Source organism: Urocitellus parryii, chromosome 11, assembly GCF_045843805.1.
Source record: "Urocitellus parryii isolate mUroPar1 chromosome 11, mUroPar1.hap1, whole genome shotgun sequence".
Classification (NCBI taxonomy): domain Eukaryota; kingdom Metazoa; phylum Chordata; class Mammalia; order Rodentia; family Sciuridae; genus Urocitellus; species Urocitellus parryii.
The window spans coordinates 22,317,914-22,341,420 of NC_135541.1; the positions used below are offsets into that span (position 1 = coordinate 22,317,914).

Consider the following 23,507-nt stretch of genomic DNA (forward strand, 5'->3'; position numbering starts at 1 on the left):
TATAGATGTAACTTTCTGACAAAATAATGGATTTCACACTAACTGAATTAGAGGACTGAAAGAAACAAGGTGACCTCATTGTATATATTTTATGTCGTCAATGTCTTTGGTTCTCTCTCTCTCTCTCTCTCTCTCTCTCTCTCTCTCTCTGTATTGGGGATTGAACTCAGGGGCACTTGACCACTGAGCCACATCCCTAGCCCTATTTTGTTTTTTTATTTAGAGATAGAGTCTCACTGAATTACTTAGCACCTTGCTTTTGCTTAGGCTGGCTTTGAACTCGCGATCTTCCTGCCTCAGCTTCCAGAACCACTGGGATTACAGGTATGCACCATCTTGCTTGTCTGGTTACATATCTTACAAGCTTGGAGATCTGTATGAAAATTGGTATTTTAGTAAGGTTTATTCTTTCTATTTGCATTACTCATTCAACAAACATTTATTTTTTAAATTATGCTAGGTATTGTCTTAGGTTTATCTTGTAAATAGTTTACCTTAGGAAATTGTGCAATAAAAATTTTATTAGCTGGAATAGTTTAGTCTAATAGTTGACTTTGTAATGATCACTTATATCTGTATAATGATTATATGTGTCCTTTTTTTTTTTTTTTTTTTCTAAAATTTTTTTATTGTGAATCAGGGTTTAAGTTTCCTAGGCTGGCCTGGAACTTTGGATTCTTTTTTTTTTTTTTTTTTTTTTTTTTTTAAAGAGAGAGTGAGAGAGGAGAGAGAGAATTTTTAATATTTATTTTTTAGTTCTCGGCGGACACAACATCTTTGTTGGTATGTGGTGCTGAGGATCGAACCCGGGCCGCATGCACGCTAGGCGAGCGCGCTACCACTTGAGCCACATCCCCAGCCCCATATGTGTCCTTTTTTAAAAGTATTATTTAGTTGTCGATAGACCTATATTTATTTATTTATTTATATGTGGCGCTGAGAATTGAACCCAGTGCCTCACACATGCTAGGAAAGCACTCTACCACTGAGCTACAACTCCAGTCCCTGATTTTATGTGTTCTCATGGGGAGTTGCACATACTTTGTAGGTTATATTGGCTCATTTGATTCTTCTAAAGCCTTATAATTGGGTTGGGGTTGTAGCACTGGGTTCCATCTTCAGCCCACATATAAACAAGTAAATAAATAAATATCCTTTGACAACTTAAGAAAAAAAAAGCCCCTTATGATTGGTTGGTTTGTTAGTATATTTTGGGTTGTTGGGGGGCAGATGCCGGCTATATACTGCATTATCATTTGAGATCTCAAAACAACATATTGTTCGGATTTACTCATTTTCCATGTAATTCTATGAGAGAACTGTATTTGAGTGGCATCTTCTAAATAAACTTAAGTATTTTGCAGATACTTTGAATATTCTATTCTACTTTATTTTTATTATAAAGTCAGCATTATTGTAAATAATCAGAAAGATTACAAAATGCATAGAGTATACCTGCTCATACATTTATTTATAATTATGCATAAATTTATCTTTTTTTTTTTTAATCAATCTTTCTCTTTCTTTCTCTTTCTCCCGGAGTTGAACCCAGGGCCTCACACATGCTAGACAAGGGCTCTGCCACTGTTATATCCTCAGCAGGGTTTTTTTTTAATATTTATTTTTTAGTTGTAATTGGACGTAATACCTTTATTTTATTTTTATGTGGTGCTGATGATCGAACCCAGGGCCTTGCACGTGCCAAGCGAGCGCTCTACCGCTGAGCCACAACCCCAGACCCCCTCAGTAGGATTTTTTAAATATTATTTTGAGACAGGGTGTTACTAAATTGTTCAGCTGGCTTTGAACTTGCAGTGCACCTTCGTCAGCCTCCTGGGTTGCTGAGATTATAGATGTATGCCATCATGCCTGGCTCATTCATTAAATTAATTATTAACCTAGTACTTGGGATCGAATCCAGGGCTTCACATATGCTAGGCAAATGCTTTCCCACTGAGCTATACTCCCAACCTATATTATTTAAATTAATGCATATTAATTTTTTTTATATTTGCTATATAGTTGTATGAATTATAAATAATAATTTGGTGCTAGGGATTCAAACCAGGGCCTTGCACATGCTAATAAGCACATTCTAATAAAAACATTATAGCCCCTGTATGAATTTTAAATACAGGTATATAGATTCTTCTGAATGTCATCATAAACACCGGGCTGGGGTTTTGAGGTTCAGCATTAGAGTGCGCACCTAGCTTGTGCGAGGTCCTGGGTTTGACCCTCAGCACCACATAAAAAGAAGTAAATTAAATAAAGATATTGTGACCAACTACAACTAAAAATAAATATTTTTTAAAAAATCACCTGTTTAATCACCCGAAAAAGCTCCATCATGCTAACATTCATACTCATATGTTCCATTCCGTCTTAAACCACTGGTAAACCATTGTAGTATTCTGTTATTATATTTTTTGTTTTTAAGAATGTCAAATAGTGTGTAACATTTTGCAACTTACTTCAAATATTATATGTCTTCAAATAAAATTTAGTGAATTTGGAGGGTTGTTTTACTCTTCCCTTTAATGTCATATTACATACACAAATATTGAAAAACCATTATGTTATTTTTATATAATAACCATTATGTTATTTCAATTGTTATTAGATAAAGAACTCAAGAATAGTCCATATTTATAGTTATATTTATTTAGATAGTTACCACTTCTGTAGCTTTTTCTTCATTCTTGTGACCTAAATTTTCTTCTGACATCATTTTACTTTTTTATTAATGTCTTACTTAGCTGTTCTTTTAGAGCATATCTGCTGACAACAAATACTTTCAATTTATGGGGCTGGGGCTGTAGCTCAGTGGTAAAGTGCTTGTCTTGCACATGTGAGGCACTGGGTTTGATCCTCAGCACCACATAAAAATAAATAAATAAAGATATTGTGTCCATAAAAAAATTAAAAATACTTGCAGTTTAACTTCATCAGAGAATATCTATACGTCATACTTATTCCTAAAGGTTATTTTCATTGCATGTAGATTTATTAGTTGACACTTATTTTCTTGAAGCATTTTAAACATGTTTTTCTACTTTCTTTTGGCATCCAAGGCTTCTGATGAAATATCCATAGTAATATTAAGTAATATATTATTTTTCTTTTTTTTTTTTTTTAAAGAGAGAGTGAGAGAGGAGAGAGAGAGAGAGAGAGAGAATTTTTAACATTTATTTTTTAGTTCTCGGCGGACACAACATCTTTGTTGGTATGTGGTGCTGAGGATCGAACCCGGGTCGCACGCATGCCAGGCGAGCGCGCTACCGCTGAGCCACATCTCCAGCCCAATATATTATTTTTCTCTGTTAGTAAAGTCTTTTTTTTTTTTAATCTTTAGGTTTCAACAGTTTGATTATAAGCTTGGTATAACTATAAGTATTATCCTTTGATACCTTACTCTTTTGTAAAATATGTAGCAGGAAATTTGCCCATTGCTGTTTTTTTTAAAAATATTTTTCTGGTTATACATGGACACAATATCTTTGTTTATTAATTTTTATGTGGTGCTGAGGATTGAGCCCAGTGCCCCACATGTGAGAGGCAAGCGCTCTGTCACTGAGCCCCAGCCCCAGCCCCAGCACCCCCAATGCTGTTTTTTAGTGTATAGTTCAGTAGTATTTAGTACATTTACACTGTTGTACCATCATTACCATTATTCATCTTCAGAACTTTTTACCTTATTCTTTTTAAAGTCTATACTATAGAATTCTATAGTATAATATGCATTAACAAATTGTTTTGATATTTATCTGGCAAAGGTACTTCCAGTAATTTTTTATGTTTATAAATAATGTGGAAATACAAGTATTTTTGAAGGTAAGCTTTTTTTTTGTCATTTTTGTTTACAGTGATAGTTTTAGAGGTTAGGATATTTGTAAAGAATGTGAGTGTTCTGGTGAAAATTAACTCTTTTCTACTATTACTATTGGTATTTCTTTTTTTTAATATTTTTGTTAAAGTGGCCTTGTGCAGTAATCTGAACTACTTGGGAGACTGAGGCAGAGGATTATAAGTTCAAGGCCTTGGCACCTTATCTCAAAATTAAAAAAAAGTCTTGGGATGTAGTTCAGTGGTAACACACTTCTGGTTTCAATCCCTGGTATCACTGCCCCGCCCCACCCCCCAACATTGGATTGAAGTATACTGTGTATCTTAAATATATATATCATATGATACCAGGGCTTAAATTTTTATTTTATGTGTAGCAAAGTGATATATAATTATTTACAATTTTGAATATTGCAAAAGTATAATAGCTGTTACCAATTCCTGTATACGCATATAATTAATGAATATTCTTGGTTTAAAGTATGTTTCGAATCCCTGTAGGTTTTTTTCTTCTTTTAAATGAATAGTAGTGAGCTGGGGTGAGGACTTGGGTTTGATCGCCAATGCTGCAAAACAAGGGAGTTCCTAGTCTTTTAAATGTGTTTCCAAAACAGCATTTTTAGGCTTTTCATAAATTAGAGTTTTGAGAAACATATAATTGAGAATATCTAGTTTCTATAGCTAGGAAAGCAGTGTACTTACTAGTGTGAAGTATACTGATAACTAAGCCATATAAATGATTCGTTACATTAACTTTAGATGGAAGTATCATGTCTACATTCAGTGAATTGTTTATTAAAAAAGACAACTCTTATCTAAGATGAATGATCCAGAAATGCTGAGTTTTTATATTTCTTAGATATAGTTTTATTGATTCTTATTTATTTTCTTTTTTGGTAACTTTTTATAGATAAAACACCACACTAGTAATTAAGTGTGAGAAGTAAGAAATATGGAAACGTAGTTAAAAATTATTGTTTTTGCAGGGCATGGTGGTGCATACCTATATTTTGACTACTCAGGAGGCTGAGGCAAGAGAATTACAACTTTGAGGCCAGCCTGGGCATTTTAATGGAACCCTGTCTCAAAGAAATTTAAAAAGGGATGGGCCTATAGCTTAATGGTAGTGTGTCTCTGGGTTCAATCCTCACTATTGCAAACAAAATCAACCAACCAACCAACCAAAAAAGATGATATAGGTAGAGAACAAAAGGACCAAGTACAAAATTCTTAACAGTTAAAAATCTGTTTATTATTATTATTATTTTTTTGAGGTACTGGGAATTGAACCCAGAACCTGGTGAATGGTTAATCAAGCATTCTACTATTGACCTACAACAGCGCAGCTTTGATTTTTATTTGATTTTGAATAGGGTTTTGCTACCTTGCCAAAACTGACCTTGAACTTGCAATCCTTCTGCCTCAGCTACCTGAGTAGTGGGGGTTACAGGTGTTTGCCAGCTGTGCCTACCTCTGCCTATGTTATCGTGTTTGATATATTAAGTATTGTACAAAGTTGTAATTATATATAATAGTATTATATATAATATATATTTATATATACACACACATACATATTAATTGTGACTTTGGAAAAACACAACAACTTAGATTGTGGTAATGATGAAAAATGTTAATGGGATATCACTAAAGGAATGAGTATTTTAAAGTTAAAGTTGAACTGACTACTCTTGCTTTTGAGTTATTCTTTAAATAAAAGTCCTTGCCAGGTATGGTTACACTTACCTGTAATCCCAGCTATTCAGGAGGCTGAGACAGTATTTAAGTTTGAGGCCAGCCTTGGCAACTTAGAAATATGCTGATTCAAAAGAAAAAATAAAAAAGGATGAAGATATAGCTCAGTAGTAGAGTACCATGGGTTTCATTCCCAGTACCAAAATAAAATTTATGTATGTATTTTTTCCTGGATCTTTCTGGTTCTGTAATGTTTTTCTCACTTAAGAAATATAAAAATATTTAAGTGCTGTTTTCTTATATATACTTGCATAATATCCATTAACATTCAAAAGTAGGGATTTGCTCAATTTTTATTGGTATTTGCTTTTTTCTTTTCTTTTTATGAATTTGTTGACTGAGATACATACTTTTCTTGGCTTTATCACAAATTATTCATTAAGCTTGAGATTCAGCTTTGAAGAAATTGCCTTGTCATAAGGATGAAAATATAAAGGGACAAAATTGCAACCAATTCTTTCCCTTATGATTGTTTACTTTAATGTTTATAGCTGTGTTGATTACAGTGACTATCAGTACAGTTTAATGCTACTCACTGCCTATGAGTTCAGTAGTTGTACCCACATTATACCAGTCGTATAAATGTCAACACAGTGAAAAAAAATATAAATAATGTCTTACTATTACAGTGAAAATAATTTCGACTTTCTGAAAGGTCATGAAACTCTTTATGGGTCTGAAAATCACTGCTTCATGGGTTCCGTTTTTCCCAAAAGTTTCTTATATGTCTGCAGATATCTTTAAAAAAATTTTTTAAAAATTTGTTTTAATTAGTTTTATATGACAGTAGAATGCATTTATGCACTTTGATATACATAGAAGGGATATATTTTCATTTTTCTGAGTGTACATGTTGCAGAATGATATTGGTCATGTAGTCACACACACACACACACACACACACACACACACACACAAAAGAGTAATAATGTCTGTTTCATTCTACTATCTTTCCTATCCTCACATCCCTTCCCCTCCCATCACTTCTCTCTACCTAATCTAAGGTGACGCTATTCCTCTCTAGTGTTCACCACCTTATTGTGAATTAGCATTTACATATTAGAGAAAACATTTGGCCTTTGGTTTTGTGGGATTGATTGGCTTATTTCTCTTAGCATGATATTCTCCAGCTCAATCCATTTACTGGCAAATGCTATAATTTCACTCTTCTGTAAAGCTGAGTAATATTCTATTGAGTGTATACACCACATTTTCTTCATCCATTCATCTTTTGAGGGACACCTAGGTTGGTTCCATAGTTTAGCTATTGTGAGTTGAGCTGCGGTAAACATTGACGTGGCTGCATCACTGTAGTATGCTGATTTTAAGTCTTTTGGGTATAAACCAAGGAGTGGGATAGTTGGGTCAAATGGTGGTTCCATTTCCAGTTTTCTGAGGAATGTCCATACTTGTCTGCAGCTATTTTTGCAGGTACAGTGATCTTTCTCTGTCTGTGTCTTCATCGAACAGATGCTTTGAAAAATCTAAACATCAATTGTCTCTTCAATTTTTTGTCTAAATATTATTTTAGAGTTTTCTTTGGATTCATTTTTACATTTTGGGAGTTGTGGTAACTTCCTCCTTATTTGAAGTCAGGGATCACTTGATTGGAAGTCAAGTAGTCCAAGTGGTTTTTGCTTTTGTCTTAAATAATTGAAGAAACCCTAATGTGTTCTTTTATTTATGTTTTATGATTTATATGTTCATATTTGCAGTAGATTTTTTTAAAGCCCGGAAAATATTTTTCTTGAGGAGTAGCAGAGATTTTATCACAAATGTTCTTGATTTTCCAAGCTATTAAACACTTTTGTGCATTGTTTTTTATCTAGAAAACTTGGTGAAAAAACATATAGTTTAAAAACTTCCCGACTTGCACAGAATTTTTGGGGACACATTTTCCTCATTTTATTTCAAAGATAGATGTAGCATTCTATACATGCAGATTAAAAATGACACAGTTTCCAACTATTAAAGATTTTCCTTTCCAAATCTGTGTAGCTTGATTCTCTTTGGCTGCTGTGAAGTTAGTAAATCACTTTAAGATGATAACTTTTCATAAGTGAATATTTTTTAAAAAAGCTATTTTCTCAACAGTGACTGAAGCTATACTCTTTGTTTGGTGATAGATAAAAAACTATCTTTTGTTTTTATTTTAAGTTGTAGATGAACAGTGTACCTTTATTTTATTTTATTATTTTTATGTGGTGCTTACCTCACATGTGCTAGGTGAGCACTCTACCACTGAGCCACAACCCCAGTCCCATCGTGATAGATTTTTGACTAGTTTATGTTTATTAGGTTATTAGAACTTCTTAAACAATTTTTCCCATTAAAATATATAATGTAAATATAGCATTAAAATGATATACATTCTATTAATATATAATAGAATATTTCTAATAGCTGGCTTGTCAATATGTTCTTTGATTTGAAATTAGGTCATTTGGTTCATATTACTGAATTATGAATTTCTAAAATCCAACTTAACCTCCTGTGCTTCTATTTGGAACTTTGGTGTTGATTGAACATAGAATTTTTAAAAAACACTACTAAAAAGTATGCTGCCTGCACATGAAATGTGAATTACAATTGATAATCATACCTACAATAAGTAGACAGCCATTCTTGTATTGAGGGAGAGACAAAGCTGTTTAATTTTTAGTTCATATCAAATAATTTCACTGAAAATAATAATTGTGTTAAAGTTTATATAAATTCTTATATAAACTTTTGGAATAAATATGAAAAGAAGATGGATTTCATTCAATTTTAAAAGAAAAGTTAATATGTTAGAAAGTCATTATTGATGGCTGGGGAAATAGCTTAGTTGGTAGAGTGCTTGTCTTGCATGCACGAGGCCCTGGATTCAATCCTCAGTACCACCTCCAAAAAAGTCATTATTGACTAAGAAAAGTGCCATCTTGAGAGAGAACATTGTGCACTTTTTTTTTTTTTTTTTGTACTGGAGATTAAACCCAGGGCACTTTACAATTGGGCTAACATCCCTAGCCCTTTTTTATTTTTTCATTTTGAGACAGGGTTTTACTAAGTTGCTGAGGCTGGCCTCAAATTTGGTGATCCTCCCATCTCAACAGCTTGCTGGGATTACAGCTAAGACCATGCCACCATGTCACCATGCCCAGCTAAGACCTAATTATCAGGTCCTCAGTTACCATTGTACTAATTTGAGTTCTTAGTGACTAGCTTGATAGCGAATTGTGAGAGTTTGGAGAGAACTTCTGGTTTTATGTAGACTAACTTCATTAATATATATAGACTATAAAGAATTTGAGTGCCAGAGGAGTCAATTGTCTTACGTTCATATTACTAAGGTTTGTTAGTGAATTAGTGCCAAAGCAATGACTAGAAAGCAACAGTATAGAAAATGGCAGTTTTGTTGAGACTATCCCTTTATTTATTTATTTATCTATCTATCTATCTATCTATTTATTTATTTATTTATTTGGTGGTGCCAAGGATCAAACCTAGGGCCTTGCACATGCTAGACAAATGTTCTCCCTTTGATCTCCAGCCCCTCTGCTGCATATTTGACAGCAAATATTTTCCTCATATAACTGAAGTTTTTCTTTGTACACTTAATTCTTACAGTTCCAACGTGCTTGGAATTTCAGATGCCACAGTTCAAACACCAGTGCCATACACAATAGAGTTTAGATGTCATTTATTATATAGTAAATTAATTATTGTGAAGTGTAAATTTGGATGGTAGCTTTTTAGTCATCAAATTACTATGTAATTAACAAATTTCTGTCATAATTGTTGACCAATCATATCCCTTATTTCAAAGTCTCTTGGGATTGATTACTGTTGTGTACACAAAGTTTATATACAGATAGCAAAGGGTATAGTTGTGTTGAAATGGCCAACAAAGATGAAAATGTGGAAAAGGAATGAAAAGTGATAACAGGAGCTGATAAACTGTATATTAAAAGTTTAAGATGATGAAAGGTACATGAAGAGAGGACAAGCACTAAGCCTACATGTAGCTAGTGTGTGAAAAGCTTGAAAAAGTTCAATAAATATAAAAAACAAATAGCTTAAACATCATTTAAATATCTTAGTAACAGACTCCATGTCAGTTTTTCCAGCATTCAGGCCAAAATATATTGAAGTTAGCCACATTGATAGAAAACTGTAATTAAAAGCAGATTAAAGAACTTTTTATGTCAGTAAAGGCTTGTTTCATTGTTTCAGAATGTGTATGGATTAATAATAAGCTTTCTGGTGAAATGAAGATGTTAGAGAAGATATAGATGCTGCTGTGAAATGTGTACCCAGATTGCAAGGACTGATGTAAGTTGAGTGGTTAGTATCTTTACCTGTTTGATAAATCAGATTGCTAAAATAGTCTTGTTTTTTGAAGCCATCCTCACTAACTTGTGTAATGAAGAAAACTTGAAATTGCTAAGTGGCCATAAAGAAGAGAATTTATAGTAACTTACAGTAAAGGCATATTCAACATAAATGACAGCAAGGATGAAGATGTCCTAGTAGAAGTATACTGGTAACAATTTCAGGGTAAAGGAACTCTTGGAGATATTCACAAGATTGAAAGGGTAAAGGGTAAGAATTTGGCAGCAAACAAACAAACAAACAAAAAACTTAGAAAGGATTATGACAACTTGGCAAAGCATGGAAAAAGTGAAAAAGTGCTTGGTGTGTGTGTGTGTGTGTGTGTGTGTGTGTGTGTGTGTGTGGTGTTTCTGGTGCCGGGGATGAATCCCAGGGCTTCTCATAATGCTAGGCAAGTGTTGTGGCTCAAAGAAAACACTTTGGATGATGCTATTGCTCTGTGGTTGAGCACTTGCTTGCTTGCACACCCAGCAACACTAAGGCAAACGAAACAATAGTAACAACAGCCACTTTTGATTCTTATTGTTTCTTGTGTGTGGGTATGTAAATATTTATTCAGAGACAGGGTCCCACCAAGTTTATTTAGGCTCAGGGCCTCACTAAATTACTGAGGCTGGCTTTGAATTTGTGATCCTCTTGCCTCAGCCTCCTGAGCTGCTGGGATTATAGGCATTTGCCACCGTGCCTGGCTAGTGTTTCTTCTATTTTAAGTTGCTAGCTATATAATAATGTATTCTATATCAGTTTTTCGATTCCCTATTCATTTAACCTGGCAGAGTTTTGAAGTTTTGACAAAAATTCAGAAGATCATGTAACAATTTAAATTTTTTCCTTTGACCATTGAGATTACTTTGCATGTGTTCAACTTGTGTGGACATTTTTATGGTCCTGCTGTATGGCTGCTTGCATAAAAAACAAATTATTTTTCATAACAAAATTGTTGCATTTTCTAACTTGAGAAAATAATTAGGAAAGAATAAGTAAGGGATGTTTGAATTGGGGTAATAAAAAGGAAGAAACGAGCATTACTGTTGGTGAAGGAGGAAGATTGGACATTGGTTCTGGAGTGGTCTGTTGAAAGAATAAAAAATTATTTGAATCTTCTGTGTAATCTTAAAGATTCTTGCACAATTTATGGTACATTTGAGGATGTTCATGCATTCAATCTAAGCAACTTTTGAAGTACTTGATAATAACAATCATCATACAATCTACACAATTTTTGAAATACTTGGTAACTAATAAAAAGGATTTAGCTGTTTACACTTCTGTTTTATATTATGCAGTGTTGCAGGTGCTAGACTTACAGCAATACAGAACAGTCAAAAATCTCTCTAGGCTAGTGTGACATTGTCATAGAAAAAACATTTATTGGTATGTGTCCCATGTTCCTGGCACATAGCTTCTGAAATCCTTGGATCTCTAGAAGTAGAAGTGGGGATGACCAGTTGCTGGTGGTTGTTAGACAGTTTTCAGGGTGGGAATTGTTCACCAAAAAGATAAGGCATGATTTGAGGGCTGAAGGTTGAGTCAATTATCAGTGGCCAGTGTTAATCAATCATAATACATTGTCTATAAAAACCACAAAGGATGGAGTTCATAGAGTGTCCTGATTGCTGAACACGTGGAAATACTGGGAAGGTAACATGCCTAGAGAAGGTTTGAAAACTCCTGCCTTGCAATACCTTGAGTTAGGCATCTTTTCTAAGTAGGTGTTTATGTTTTTCTTTTATTTTAAACCAATAAACATAAGTAAGTGTTGCTCTGAGTTCCATGAGCTGTTGGTTACTAGTAAATTGACCTTGAGGAAGAGGTTGTGGGAACCTGAATTATAGCTGGTTAGTCAGTATCATAGTTCACAACTTAGTGCTTGTGATTGGCATCCAAAGTAAGGAGCAGTTTTATAGGACTAGACTTTCAGCCTGTGGGGCCTGATGTTAACTACAGGTAGATAGTATCAGAATCGAACTGCATTATATGATACCCAGTTAGTGTCTGCTGGAGGATTGCTTTATTGGTGTCTGGCTTTAAGAAATATAGAATTTCTAATCTTTTATACAGTATTGATAACATTTAGAGTTTGTTGAAAGAAACCAACTAGATTGTTCAATTTTTGTATAATTTTAAAGGTCATTGTACAAAAAGTGTAATGTTTTTTTTTTTTTTTAAAGATAGTCTCCAAAATGGAATTAAAAATCACTGTTTGGGCTAGAGTTGTGGCTCAGTGGTGATAGAGCGCTTGCCTAGCATGTGTAAGGCACTGGGTTTAATTCTCAGCACCACATATAAATAAATAAAATAAAGATCCATTGACAACTAAAAAAAAAATTTAAAAAAATCTGTTTGTATAACCCCTGTTATTTGTCAGTAGATTGGACTATAAAAAGAATGGGATATTTCATAATCCAGCTTCAGAAATGCATGAGTACTTGATTTTCTATATAACATTTCCATCTACCTTTTAAGTAATGTTTTTTAGAATTGTTGTCATTGGACACATCTGCCCCAGTATAGCTAGGAAAAGTTGTGAGTTAAACTTTGTTCAGAAAGTTGTGTGTGTGCAACATTAAGGCATCATAGAATAATTGTAACTTTAGTTGAGTAGTGTTTACTCTTGAATGAAGACTGGAAAAGTTAAGAACCACACAACAGTCCAGATGTAGTGAAACTACCTCTGAAAGATTGGGTGAGCTACAGTTCATTCATAATAGCTAGAGTGTTTGTTTTACGAATGAAAATGTAATAGGAACATGAAGTTAGAAAAAGTTGGAGCTGTAAGGAAGGCAGGAGCAGGTTCTGGAGTCTAATATTTACTAAGAAATTGAACTTTTTTCTTAGGAGACTCCTTTGGAGCTGTTTATATATGCCATCCTCTCAATCTCTCAGTACTTATATTTCTTTGCCTATATAATAGAGGTGTTAACAAGTAACTACGTTATGAAATTTTGGGTGAGATTAAATATAATTAAGTCATGTGTTTGAAAAAAGTGACATAATATGAGGTTCCTGCTGAGTGTTTATTGCTGTTGTAATGGTTGGGGAACCACTGTTTTAGGCCATCTACAAAATTCTGTAATTAGGTAATGGTTAGAAACATGAATGATGGTTAGTAGCTTTACTGAAAAGAGTCTTACTCAAAACTGGAGAAACAAAAAATAAAAATTAGTAAAACAGCAAAGTGCACCCTGGTAGGGGTAAATATTGGTGGAATGTTTTTTTGTTGTGCAATTTGATAACATGTCAAAAAGTTTAATGTCTATGTCCCGTAATCTAGTGATTCTACTTCTAGGAATTCTTTCTACAGATAAACTGACATATATAAGCCAAATTGAAGGTTCAGAGGTGACAATTACAATATTATATTTGTTAAAAAAAAAAAGCAGGAAGCAACTTAAACATCCATCAATACAAGACAGTAAAATCTATATAGTCAGTAATTGAAGTGAGGTAGATTTCTATATAAAGAGAAATTTCCGAGAAGTATCGTTAAAAATATAGTTGGGAAATTTTTCTCTTTGTGTACTTACTTATATCTTTGTTAGTCTCAGAGAAAGTGGTATCTGATTTTAAGTTTGATTTTTTGAGGAGAGTGAATGTTTAGTACTTATGTTCTTTATCATTATCATTATTATTTGTAATTGGAGTCTTTAACTGAATCTTAAGCCTGCTTTGTAAATAAGATATTAACTATTGACATACTATTAAAAAACTCTAGTTTGCTTTTAAGTCTTTTAAAGCAATATTAAAAACTCTGGTCCAGCTTTTAAAATTTTTTTTTTAATGAAGATTTTTGTTTTTGGTTTAAAGATTTTCTTATTTTCTAGGATGTTTTTCCCCCAGCTTATATTACCTGATATTTATTTTGGTGTGTAGTTTTTCCACTCTAAATGGTTGCTTGTTATAGTCTAATTTTTTTTGCCTTGTTTTGTGTTAAGAGAGAGAATTGATCTTTGGGTTTAGCAGCATAGAGATGTCCTTCATGACATTGACAAGAACAGTTTCAGTGGAAATACTTACTGAAGTAGGTAAGCATGTGTGGCAGAACTCTGAGAGGCAGCACGTGTGAACAACTAACTAACTCTCTTGCTATCAAGGGGAGAAAAAAAGTGGGCAGTAGCTCTAGGGGAATTGGGAGACATGAGAACTGTTTTTTAAGATGGAAGAAATAATATAGCATGTGTGTATGTTATGGGAAAGAACCATTAGAAAGGGGAAAATGGATGGTGTAGGAGAGAAAATAGAGACTTCAGAACAGTGTCCCTAAGAAAGTAAGAGGGCGTGTGATTTAACTTGGCTGCACAAGTGGAGGAATTGTTCTTAGTATGGGAGGAACATTGATAGCACATCTTTAAGAACAAAAAGGGAAGGAAGGATGGTAATAGTCCATTGACTGTGGAGGGCTAGGGTTGTGGCTCAGCAGTAGAGTGTTTTCCTAGCACATGCGAGGCCCTGGGTTTGATTTTCAGTACCACATAAAAATAAATAAATAAAGGTCCAACTACAACTAAAAAAAAAATACATATATATATAAAAAGATCGTGGAGACTTGTAGATGTTCTTTTCATTGTCCTTAGTTAAGGTTTTTTTAAAGTTTAATTGACATGTAAAAATGACATGTATGGTGAGCAATACGTTTTCATTTATGTATATATGTGGAAAATGACTTAAGTCCAAACTATTCATATAGGCATTACCTCACATTCCATGTTTTTGTAGTGAGGACACTTATTATCTACTTAGCAATTTGCAAGTATACAACATGGCTGTTATTTAGGTTCACTGCAGTGTATTTTCTCCTAATTGAAATTTGGTGTCCTTTTGCCAACATTTCCTCAATTCTCTCACCTCCCAGTCTTTGTTTTACTCTCTATTTTATGAGTATGATTTTTTTTAAACCCTTCTACATATATCTCATTTTAATCTAATGCCCTCCAGGTCCCTCCATGTAATTGAAAATGACAGGACTCCCCCTACCCAGCCAACCCAGGGACATGAGTTTCGCCCACAGCACTTTGTATTTTTTTATTTTGAGACAGGGTTTTCCAGGCCATCCTTGAGTTTGTGATCCTCCTGCTTTAAAATTTAAAAAATTTTATTTTTTAGTTGTAGTTGAACACAATACCCTTAATTAATTAATTAATTTTTATGTGGTGCTAAAGATCGAACCCAGGGCTTCAAATGTGCTAGGCCACCGAGCCACAGATCCTTCTGTTTAAAGGTTGAAAAATGTTGTGTGTGGGGCTAGGGTTGTGGCTCAGTGGCAGACTGCTTGCCTACCATGTGAGAAGCCCTGGGTTTCATCCTCAGCACCATGTAAAAATAAATAAATAAAACAAAGGTATTTACAAAATAATAATTTCCATTAAAATAATGTTGTGTGTGTGAAAGAGGGGAAGGAGAAGAGAGAGAGAGAGAGGCCCAGAGAAGACATCACATTTTCTTTATCCATCCATCCATTGATGACTACTTGGGTTGAGTCTGTATCTAAGCGATTATGAGTAGTGCTGCAATGAACATGAGTACAGGTATCTATTCTGCATACTGATTTTTATATCCTTCGGATATATATCTACGGGCAGAATTGCTGAGTCATATGGTAGTTGGATATTTAATTTTTTTTAAAGGAACTAACATACTATTTCATATAATGACTATAATAATTAATATTCCTACTGATCATATTTTAATTCTTAATTATATACCTTTTTTTTTTTGGAGTACTGGGGACTGAACACAGGGCCTTGCACATGCTTGGCAAGTGCTCTACCACTGAGCTACATTCCCTAGCCCTTGAATATTTTTTTACCTTTATTCTTTAAGATGTCTGTGATAAGAGTTTGTCTAGTTTCTTAGTCACTCTCATGCACTCTTATTTTGTGAGGAGATTGACCTCTTCTATTCCCTTTGTGAACTTGTTGAATCACCTATTTACCCTCAGAGAAAAATTTTGTAGTATTTTCATTATAATTTTATACATTTCTTAAGCTTATTTCCAGAACTTTTAAAAAAATTTTTCACAATGCTGGCGATCTAGCCCAGGGCTTTGTACTTGATAGACCTACCCATCCTGAAGTTTTTAAATGCTATTAGCTATTTTTATGAATTATATTTTTCATTGTATTTTAACTAATTATTGCTTCTTCATAGAAATGCTTTTTTGAATGTTGTATTTTGTAAAGAATCACCCTAATGTGTTCTTATTCCTAATAACTTTTCGGTTACCACCTTGTACTTTTTGAGCAGAGAATTGTTACCTGCAAATATTGATAAATGTTTCCTTTTCATTATTACTACTCTTTATTTTTTGCATCGACTAGTACTTTTAACAAGGTAAATTAATGATTATGGTACCACTTTAATAATAACTAGATGGTAAGGTAGATATTTAATGTTTTTTTTTCTTTTTTTCTTTTTATTTTTTTTAATTGTTGGTTGTCAAATATTTAATGTTGCTTGCCAATTCAGTGGATTAATTTTCAGTTGAGAACAACTCTGATAACATCTATATATTTTAGGAAAGATTGATAAGTGGCAGGGGGAGAGGTTTAGAAGAATAAGAGTGGTAGGAACCAAAGTATTTACTGTTTTCATTTAATATTTTTGTTAGATTTGGCTGATTATTTGAGGTAAATATTCTTTGACATGTTAAATATATTATGTTCTATGTACTTGTTAAACTTCTCAAGTGAGAAAAGCCCTGCTTTTACAATATTAGTGAAATCCAGAGATAGTTAAATGGAATGATTATTTAACAAAAATTAACTAAACCATTTTATCTTTTATATTTATTTATTATTTGTTTTTGTGGTGCTGGCGGTGGAACCCAGAGCTTGATCATGCCAGGCAAGTGCTCTACCACTGAGCTATATCCCCAATTCTAAAAATGAACTAAAAATCTCATATTACTTTATATTGTTATTAAATATTGAGGATGATTTTTTTGGTATTAAAATATGTAGAAATTTATGTTATGATTTGGATTTGAGGAGTCCTCCAGAAGCCCTTGTGTAAATGCAGGGATATCCAGAGGTGAAATGATAAGATGATAATAGTAACCATCTTAGTTTGGTAACTGAAAGAAGGTGGGGCGTGGCTGAGAAGGTGGGTCCCTGAGGGCTCACTCCCCTTCCCCTCCCTGCCTTGTTCCTGGCCTTGAGAAGTCCTTCGCCAAGCCATTCTACTATTATGTTCTGCCACACTCCTGGCCCCACCTTGGGCCCTAAGCAGTGGAGACCGCCAACCCTGGACTGAACTTCTGAAACTGTGAGCCAAATAAACTTTTCCTGTAAGTTGTTCACATTGGGTATTTTGGTCACAATGATGAAAACCTAGTGCACACAACTTATAGACTTTTAAATGCTGACATCAAAAGTGTGTGGTACAACCAAATATTTTTGGAAAATGCTGGATAAAAAATAATGCAGGTTTCTTTAATTTTAGAAGTCTTAGTATTTAATGAATCAACATGCATTGTTACTCACCAAAATATAGATCTCTGGTTTTCATATTTACTTGATCATAGAAATTTCTTTCTTTTTTCTTTCTCCTTTTCTTTCCTCTCTTTCATGGCGCAGTATTGGGGTTTGAGCCCAGAGAGCTACATCTACCCAGTTGTCCTTAATTTTGTGACAGGGTCTCACTGAGTTGCTGAGGCATCAAACTTGGGATCTTCCTGTCTCTGCAGCCCCCTAAATCACCGAAATTACAGGTGTGTTTATCACTGTGCCCTGATCACAGAACTCGTTTTTTATTAGAGTTTTGCATTATAGATATTGAGAAATGCAAAGCTGTGGCAGTCATTTATTTTAAAAGATATCGAGAGATTATGCAAAATACAGTCTAGGGCCTGTGGATATCCTGGGATAAAAAAAAGATTTATCTAGAAAGTGATACTGATACATGCATAAATTAACTATCACAAGTGATTCTTAAGTGAAATATAAATCAAGGACTCAGAGGAGAAATGATTTTTATAAAAGGGTCAGAAAAGTTCTCACTGAACAACAGTACTTTCAAAGAGCAGTGAGATTTTATTAGGTCTTTCCAGAAGAGTGGAAATAATATAAGATTGGTATGATTAGAACTTTGTATAGGAGAAAGGACGTTGGTTCATAATAGTCATTTTCAAATCTTCCATTTTGCTGCTTCTCTCCTTCATTGGTTTTTCTTAGGATAAAGTCCAGTACCTAAATACAACTGATACTTAGGGTGAGCAAAACAGACATTTTATTGAGAGTTGAAGGGGAGCACATTAATAATTACTAGGAGCACATTAGTAATTACTAGGCAATGCCTGTAATCTCAGCCATTCAGGAGTCTAAGGTAGAGGATCACAAGTTTGAGGCCAGCTTCAGCATCCCAGTGATACCGAAATCAACTTAGACCCTGCCTCAAAATAAAAAATAAAATAGACTGGGGGAGTATCTCAGTGTTTAAGTGCCCTTGGATCAATCCCCAGTAGGAATAAAATAGATAGATAAAATGAAGATGGTAGATACAAACTGGGATGCCTGACCACCTGTCTGGGAAGAATGTACTTAAGTGTTTGATGCATGACTTTGTCATCAGCTTTATATTGCTTTACTTGCTTTATTCCCTCAATTTTCATCCTGCTAAGCTTTCTACTTTTGAATTCTCAGTTTGTTCTGCTGTCAACTTTTATATTTGCTGTTCTTTCTTGACCCCCTCCCATCTGTTCACCTGTTTTAATTTCTGCTCATCCTTTAGATCTTAAGTTTAACACCATGAAGTGTCATAGTGTTTGTGTCAGGGGTAGAAGAGAAAATTAACTTTTTAAAAATAAGAATTGTTGATCTAGAATCCAATATATTTCTAATCGTGATCTTTTTTTGGAGGGATGGCTGGGGTGTGTGTGTAGGTGATATGTTTATCAATTCACACTATATAAAGATTACATCCTCCTCCAGTCTTTGGTGTAAGTTTTGAAAGTAAAAATGTGTTATGCCCCCCATTGCTTAGTTTGAAATATGGGGAACTGCTTGTCATTTGTTGAATGTTTTTATTTTTAAAAGTGGGTACAGTTTTATAAACAAAATGTTTAGTGAACTCTTAATATTTTTAAAGCAGGGAAATATGTCTTTTATTAGGGTACCAAGAGTGATTCATATATATATACTCACACACACACAAATACATATATGTATACATACATATATATATTCTCCTGTCTCAGCCTCCCGAGGTGCTGGGATTACAGGTGTTTGCCACTGAGCATGGCTGTATTTACAACTTGATAAATACCATGCTAAGTCCTTTTTGTACTTTTAAAAAGTTAATCCTAACAGCCCTATGAAGTAGGTATCTATATCCAGATTTTATGAACTTTTAGTTAAATAGCTGTTAAGGGGCCAGAGTTGAAATTTAAAATCAAGCAATTTAAGATTGGCCTAAGGTCTTAACTAATGTCCAATGATTGCTGTTAATGATGTATATAAAATAATCTCAAACATGCAATAGTTACATGTTTTGAAGTTAATGAGCAGAAGCTATGAAACTTTATTGCTGATTAAAAATTCAGTGATGGGGCTGGGGATATGGCTCAAGCTGTAGCGCGCTTGCCTGGCATGCGTGTGGCCCGGGTTCTATCCTCAGCACCACATACAAACAAAGATGTTGCGTCCGCCGAAAACTAAAAAATAAATATTAAAAAAAATTAAAAAAAATTCAGTGATATTTGTTGTATTGAATCAGGGTCCACATTTCTGTTTTCTTTTTTGGTTTTGTAGTTTTGAGAAAACCATTCTCTACAGAATAGTTATTATAGCAAGAAAACCAGCTTCAACTTTGGGTACAATCAAATCTTTTTATTTAAACTTGAAGGATGAGTAGTATGACTTTGATTTTCAAGCTAAATTATGAACTGCTTATATCTAATTTCTTATTTGTAAATATATAAGTTGTACAGGATTGGGGTTTACATCATGGTAGAGTGTATGCTTAGCATGCGTGAGGCCTTGGATTCAGTCCCCTGCATGGGGGCAGGGGAAGCATCTAAAATACAGAATGAACAAGAAGCATTCAAACCTAAGTTTAGTAAAACCATGGTATCATTATGAAGCTGAGTGTTACATGTTTTTTTGTTTTGTTTTGTTTTGTTTGTAATAGGGTTTGAACCAAGGGTGCTTAGTTATTGAGTCACATTTGCAGCCCTTTTTATTTTTTAAGACATGGTCTTGCTAAGTTGCTTAAGGCTTTGCTATGTTGGTGAGGTTGGCCTTTAACTTGTGATCTACCTGCCTTAGCTTCCTGAGCTTCTGAGATTACAGGTGTGGGCCACCACCTGTAGGGGGGAGCTCCCCTGGATATCCAGGGGAGAGGGTTCTCCCCGCTACAGGGGAGTTTGTTTGTTGTTTGTTGTTACCCACTTGGTGAGATACAGGCCAAGAAGATATTCTGGGATGTTGCCCAATATTTGAGAGTTATGTTTGTGTTATTTGCTTGTATAATGTTAATTGAGTGGTCATCAGGAGATTTGAATTAAAAGCAAAATTTAAAAATCCATCCAAAACTAGACTGTCCTTTAATTGATGCTGTACCATCACATGTGCGATTTCCTTTGAAATGAGGTGACTATATAGTACATTTTTAATCCTGAGGGATTAAAAATGTGTTATTTGTGTAACACACATACACATGTGTACACATATGTGTTTATATATATAATTTAAGAGTTTTACTATTAGTATTGAGGATTGAACCTATGGGTGCTTCACCATTAAACCACATTCCCATCCCTTTTTAATTTTTATTTTGAGGGCTGGGCTTGTATCTCGGTGGTGGAGCACTTGCCTTGCACCTGTAAGATGACTGGGTTTGATCATCAGCACTACACAAAAATAAATAAATAAATACAGAAGGAAGGAAGGAAGGAAGGAAAGAAAGAAAGAAAAAGAAAGAAAGACATTATGCCGATAAAGAAAGATATTGTGTCCATCTTCAACTAAATTTTTTTTTATTTTTAAATTTTGAGACATGATCTTGCTTGAACTTGTGATCTTCCTTCCAGAGTTGCATGTACCATCATACCTGCCTCAGAGTTACTCTTTTAAAATTACTAATATATGTGCATATAACATTTCTGTATTTAATATTGTTTCGGTAGTGTCTTTCAGGTTTTTAATACCTAAACGTCATTGTTGTGTACTTCTCAATATATTTGCACAGTATTTTCATTTGTAATTCAACATACTGTGAAAATCAGTCATTTTATATACAGTGTAGTAATTTTTAGTATAAAGTTGTCTTCCCTCGGGCAAAGTTTCACTTTGTTCTTTTTCCCATTCTGCAGTTTCAGTTACTCACAATCAACTGTGGTAAATTGGACATTCCAGAAATAAACAGTATATGAGTTTTCTTCTTTGTTTCCGTAGGCTCCTTATCCCCTGCCTCTCCCCATACCCCTTCTTTTGAATCCCCCCCCCCCCCCCCCCGTACTGAACTGGGCACCTAGACTCTGAGCCACATCCCTATTTTGTATTTTAGTTAGAGACAGGGTCTCATGGAGTTGCTTAATGCCTTGCTAAGTTGTTAAGGCTGACTTTGAACTTGTGATCCTCCTGTCTCAGCCTCCTGAGCTGCTGGGATTATAGGGTATGCCATCATGTCTTCGGCTCCCCGCCACACGCAAACTTTTTTTTTTTTTTTGCAGTATGGGGATTGAGTTCAGGAGCATTCACTGAATTACATTTACCGATCTTTTTACTTTTTATTGTAAGACAGGGTCTTGTTAAATTCCCCAGGCTAGTCTTGAATTTGTAATCCTCTGCTTCTGGATTTGCTGGGATTACAGGCATGCATCCTTGAACTGGGCTCATAAATTTTAAATTGTGCCCCATTCTGAGTTATGTGATCAAATAATTGTCCATCCTGTTCCATCCTGCATGGAACTTGAATCATCCCTTTGTCCAGTGTATCCATGCTGTAAATACTACCTTCCCATTAGTCACTTGATAGCAGTCTGGATTATCAGATAATCAGTGTTTATTTTCAACCAACTCTGAGAGAGTAGGCATGTCATAGTGCCTACATCATTCATCTATCTCATTTCATCTCATCAAGTGGACATTGTATATCTTTCTTTATCACAAGAAGGTGGGTGTATAGTACAATAAGATAAAATGAGAAGAGACCACATTCATATAATTTATTATAGTTACAGTTTTATTGATAGTTGTTGATCTCTTGCTGTGCCTAATTATAAATTAAACTATCATAGGTATGTAAATATAGGAAAAAGTATACTAATATAGGGTTCAGCGCCATCCATATTTTTAGGCATCCACTGAGGGTCTTCAAAAGTATCCTCTGCTGATAAGGGGGAACTGCTGTATTCACAGTTGTACATATCCATTAGTAAATTCTTTCCTGATTCTCCCTCATGCTCTTGCTCTAGTCTTGGGCAGCCACTAATCTGTTTTCTTTCCCTGGGGTTTTCAAATGTATACCCATTTTCAGCAAAAGAGACTGGAGATAATTTTGTCTATTTGTAAACAGGCCTATAAATTGTTTGGTGATCAAGAAAGAGGCAATGTTTTTGGGCTGGAGTAGTGGCTCAGTGATAGAGTGCCTGCCTACCATGTGCAAGGCACTGGGTTTGATTCTCAGCACCTCACATACGTAAGCAAATAAATAAATAAATTGACAACTAAAAAATATTTAAAAAAAAAAGAGGCAATGTTTTAGTTTTTGCTTTTGTTTTGAGAGATAAGGAGGGAAGGAGAGGCAGGAAAACAAAGAGTCTGATTTTGAACCTGTAGAGAAGGAACTTTAATTCTAAAATCTTTTGACATTTTGAAAGAGTGTTTTCCGAAGTTTTAACACCTGATTCTTTCCTCCCTCCCCCTTTTTTTCATACTGAGAATTGAACCCATAGGGTGCTTTTCCACTGAGCTACATCCCCAGTCCTTTTTATTTTTTATTTTTGAGACAGGGTCTTACTAAGCTTCTGAAGTGCTCACTAGGTTGCTGAAGCTGGCCTCAAACTTATGATCTCCTGCCTTAGCCTGCTGAGTCACTGGGCTTGAAGTTGTGTTCCATCATGTCTGGCAACACCTGATATTCTTTCTGTCTAGGTTTATTTCCTGAGCATTTATCAGTTGCTATTTCTTATATCCAGAGTAATTTTAATTATTTTCCCCATTTTCATTTTAATATTTTCCATGTGAAATTGTAGAGGGTCTAAATTACATTTTTTTTCTTTTTTAGAACAATATGGAAGTTTTTTTCTTTTTTAGAACAATATGGAAGTTATTCATTGTTTGTGTTCTAGCTTAGATAAGAGATACTGTTTCCTATGGAATGGAGTCTGATCTTAGGAGTTAGGTTTAATAGTTCATCAGGGGAAAAGATTATGTCCCACACAAAATTCCTTAAATCACTCATAAATTATAGACATACTTCCTCTTGGTATTATTATCAGTGCCATTTCTTTCCTTATAGCATTGTGCAAGATTGTCCTTTCACTGGTTGAACATAAGATAAATTGCCTCTGGGCAATATTTTATAAAATGCAT

The 23,507-nt window shown here is 34.3% G+C and overlaps 1 protein-coding gene across 3 annotated transcripts in view; it reads left to right on the top strand.

Annotated features, from left to right (window-relative positions):
- Nucleotides 1-23,507, top strand: part of Zmym4 (zinc finger MYM-type containing 4) — a 150,057-nt gene that overhangs the window by 35,140 nt on the left and 91,410 nt on the right. Inside the window, exon 1 of one of the 3 annotated variants that reach the window (XM_026393391.2) lies at nt 9,835-9,915. The exons of the other annotated variants lie outside the window; for them this stretch is intronic. Within the exon in view, the coding sequence (XP_026249176.1) occupies nt 9,889-9,915 (27 nt within the window). The 5' untranslated portion in view covers nt 9,835-9,888. Of the gene's footprint in view, nt 1-9,834; nt 9,916-23,507 lie in introns of those variants that run through there. 3 annotated transcript variants of the gene reach the window in all.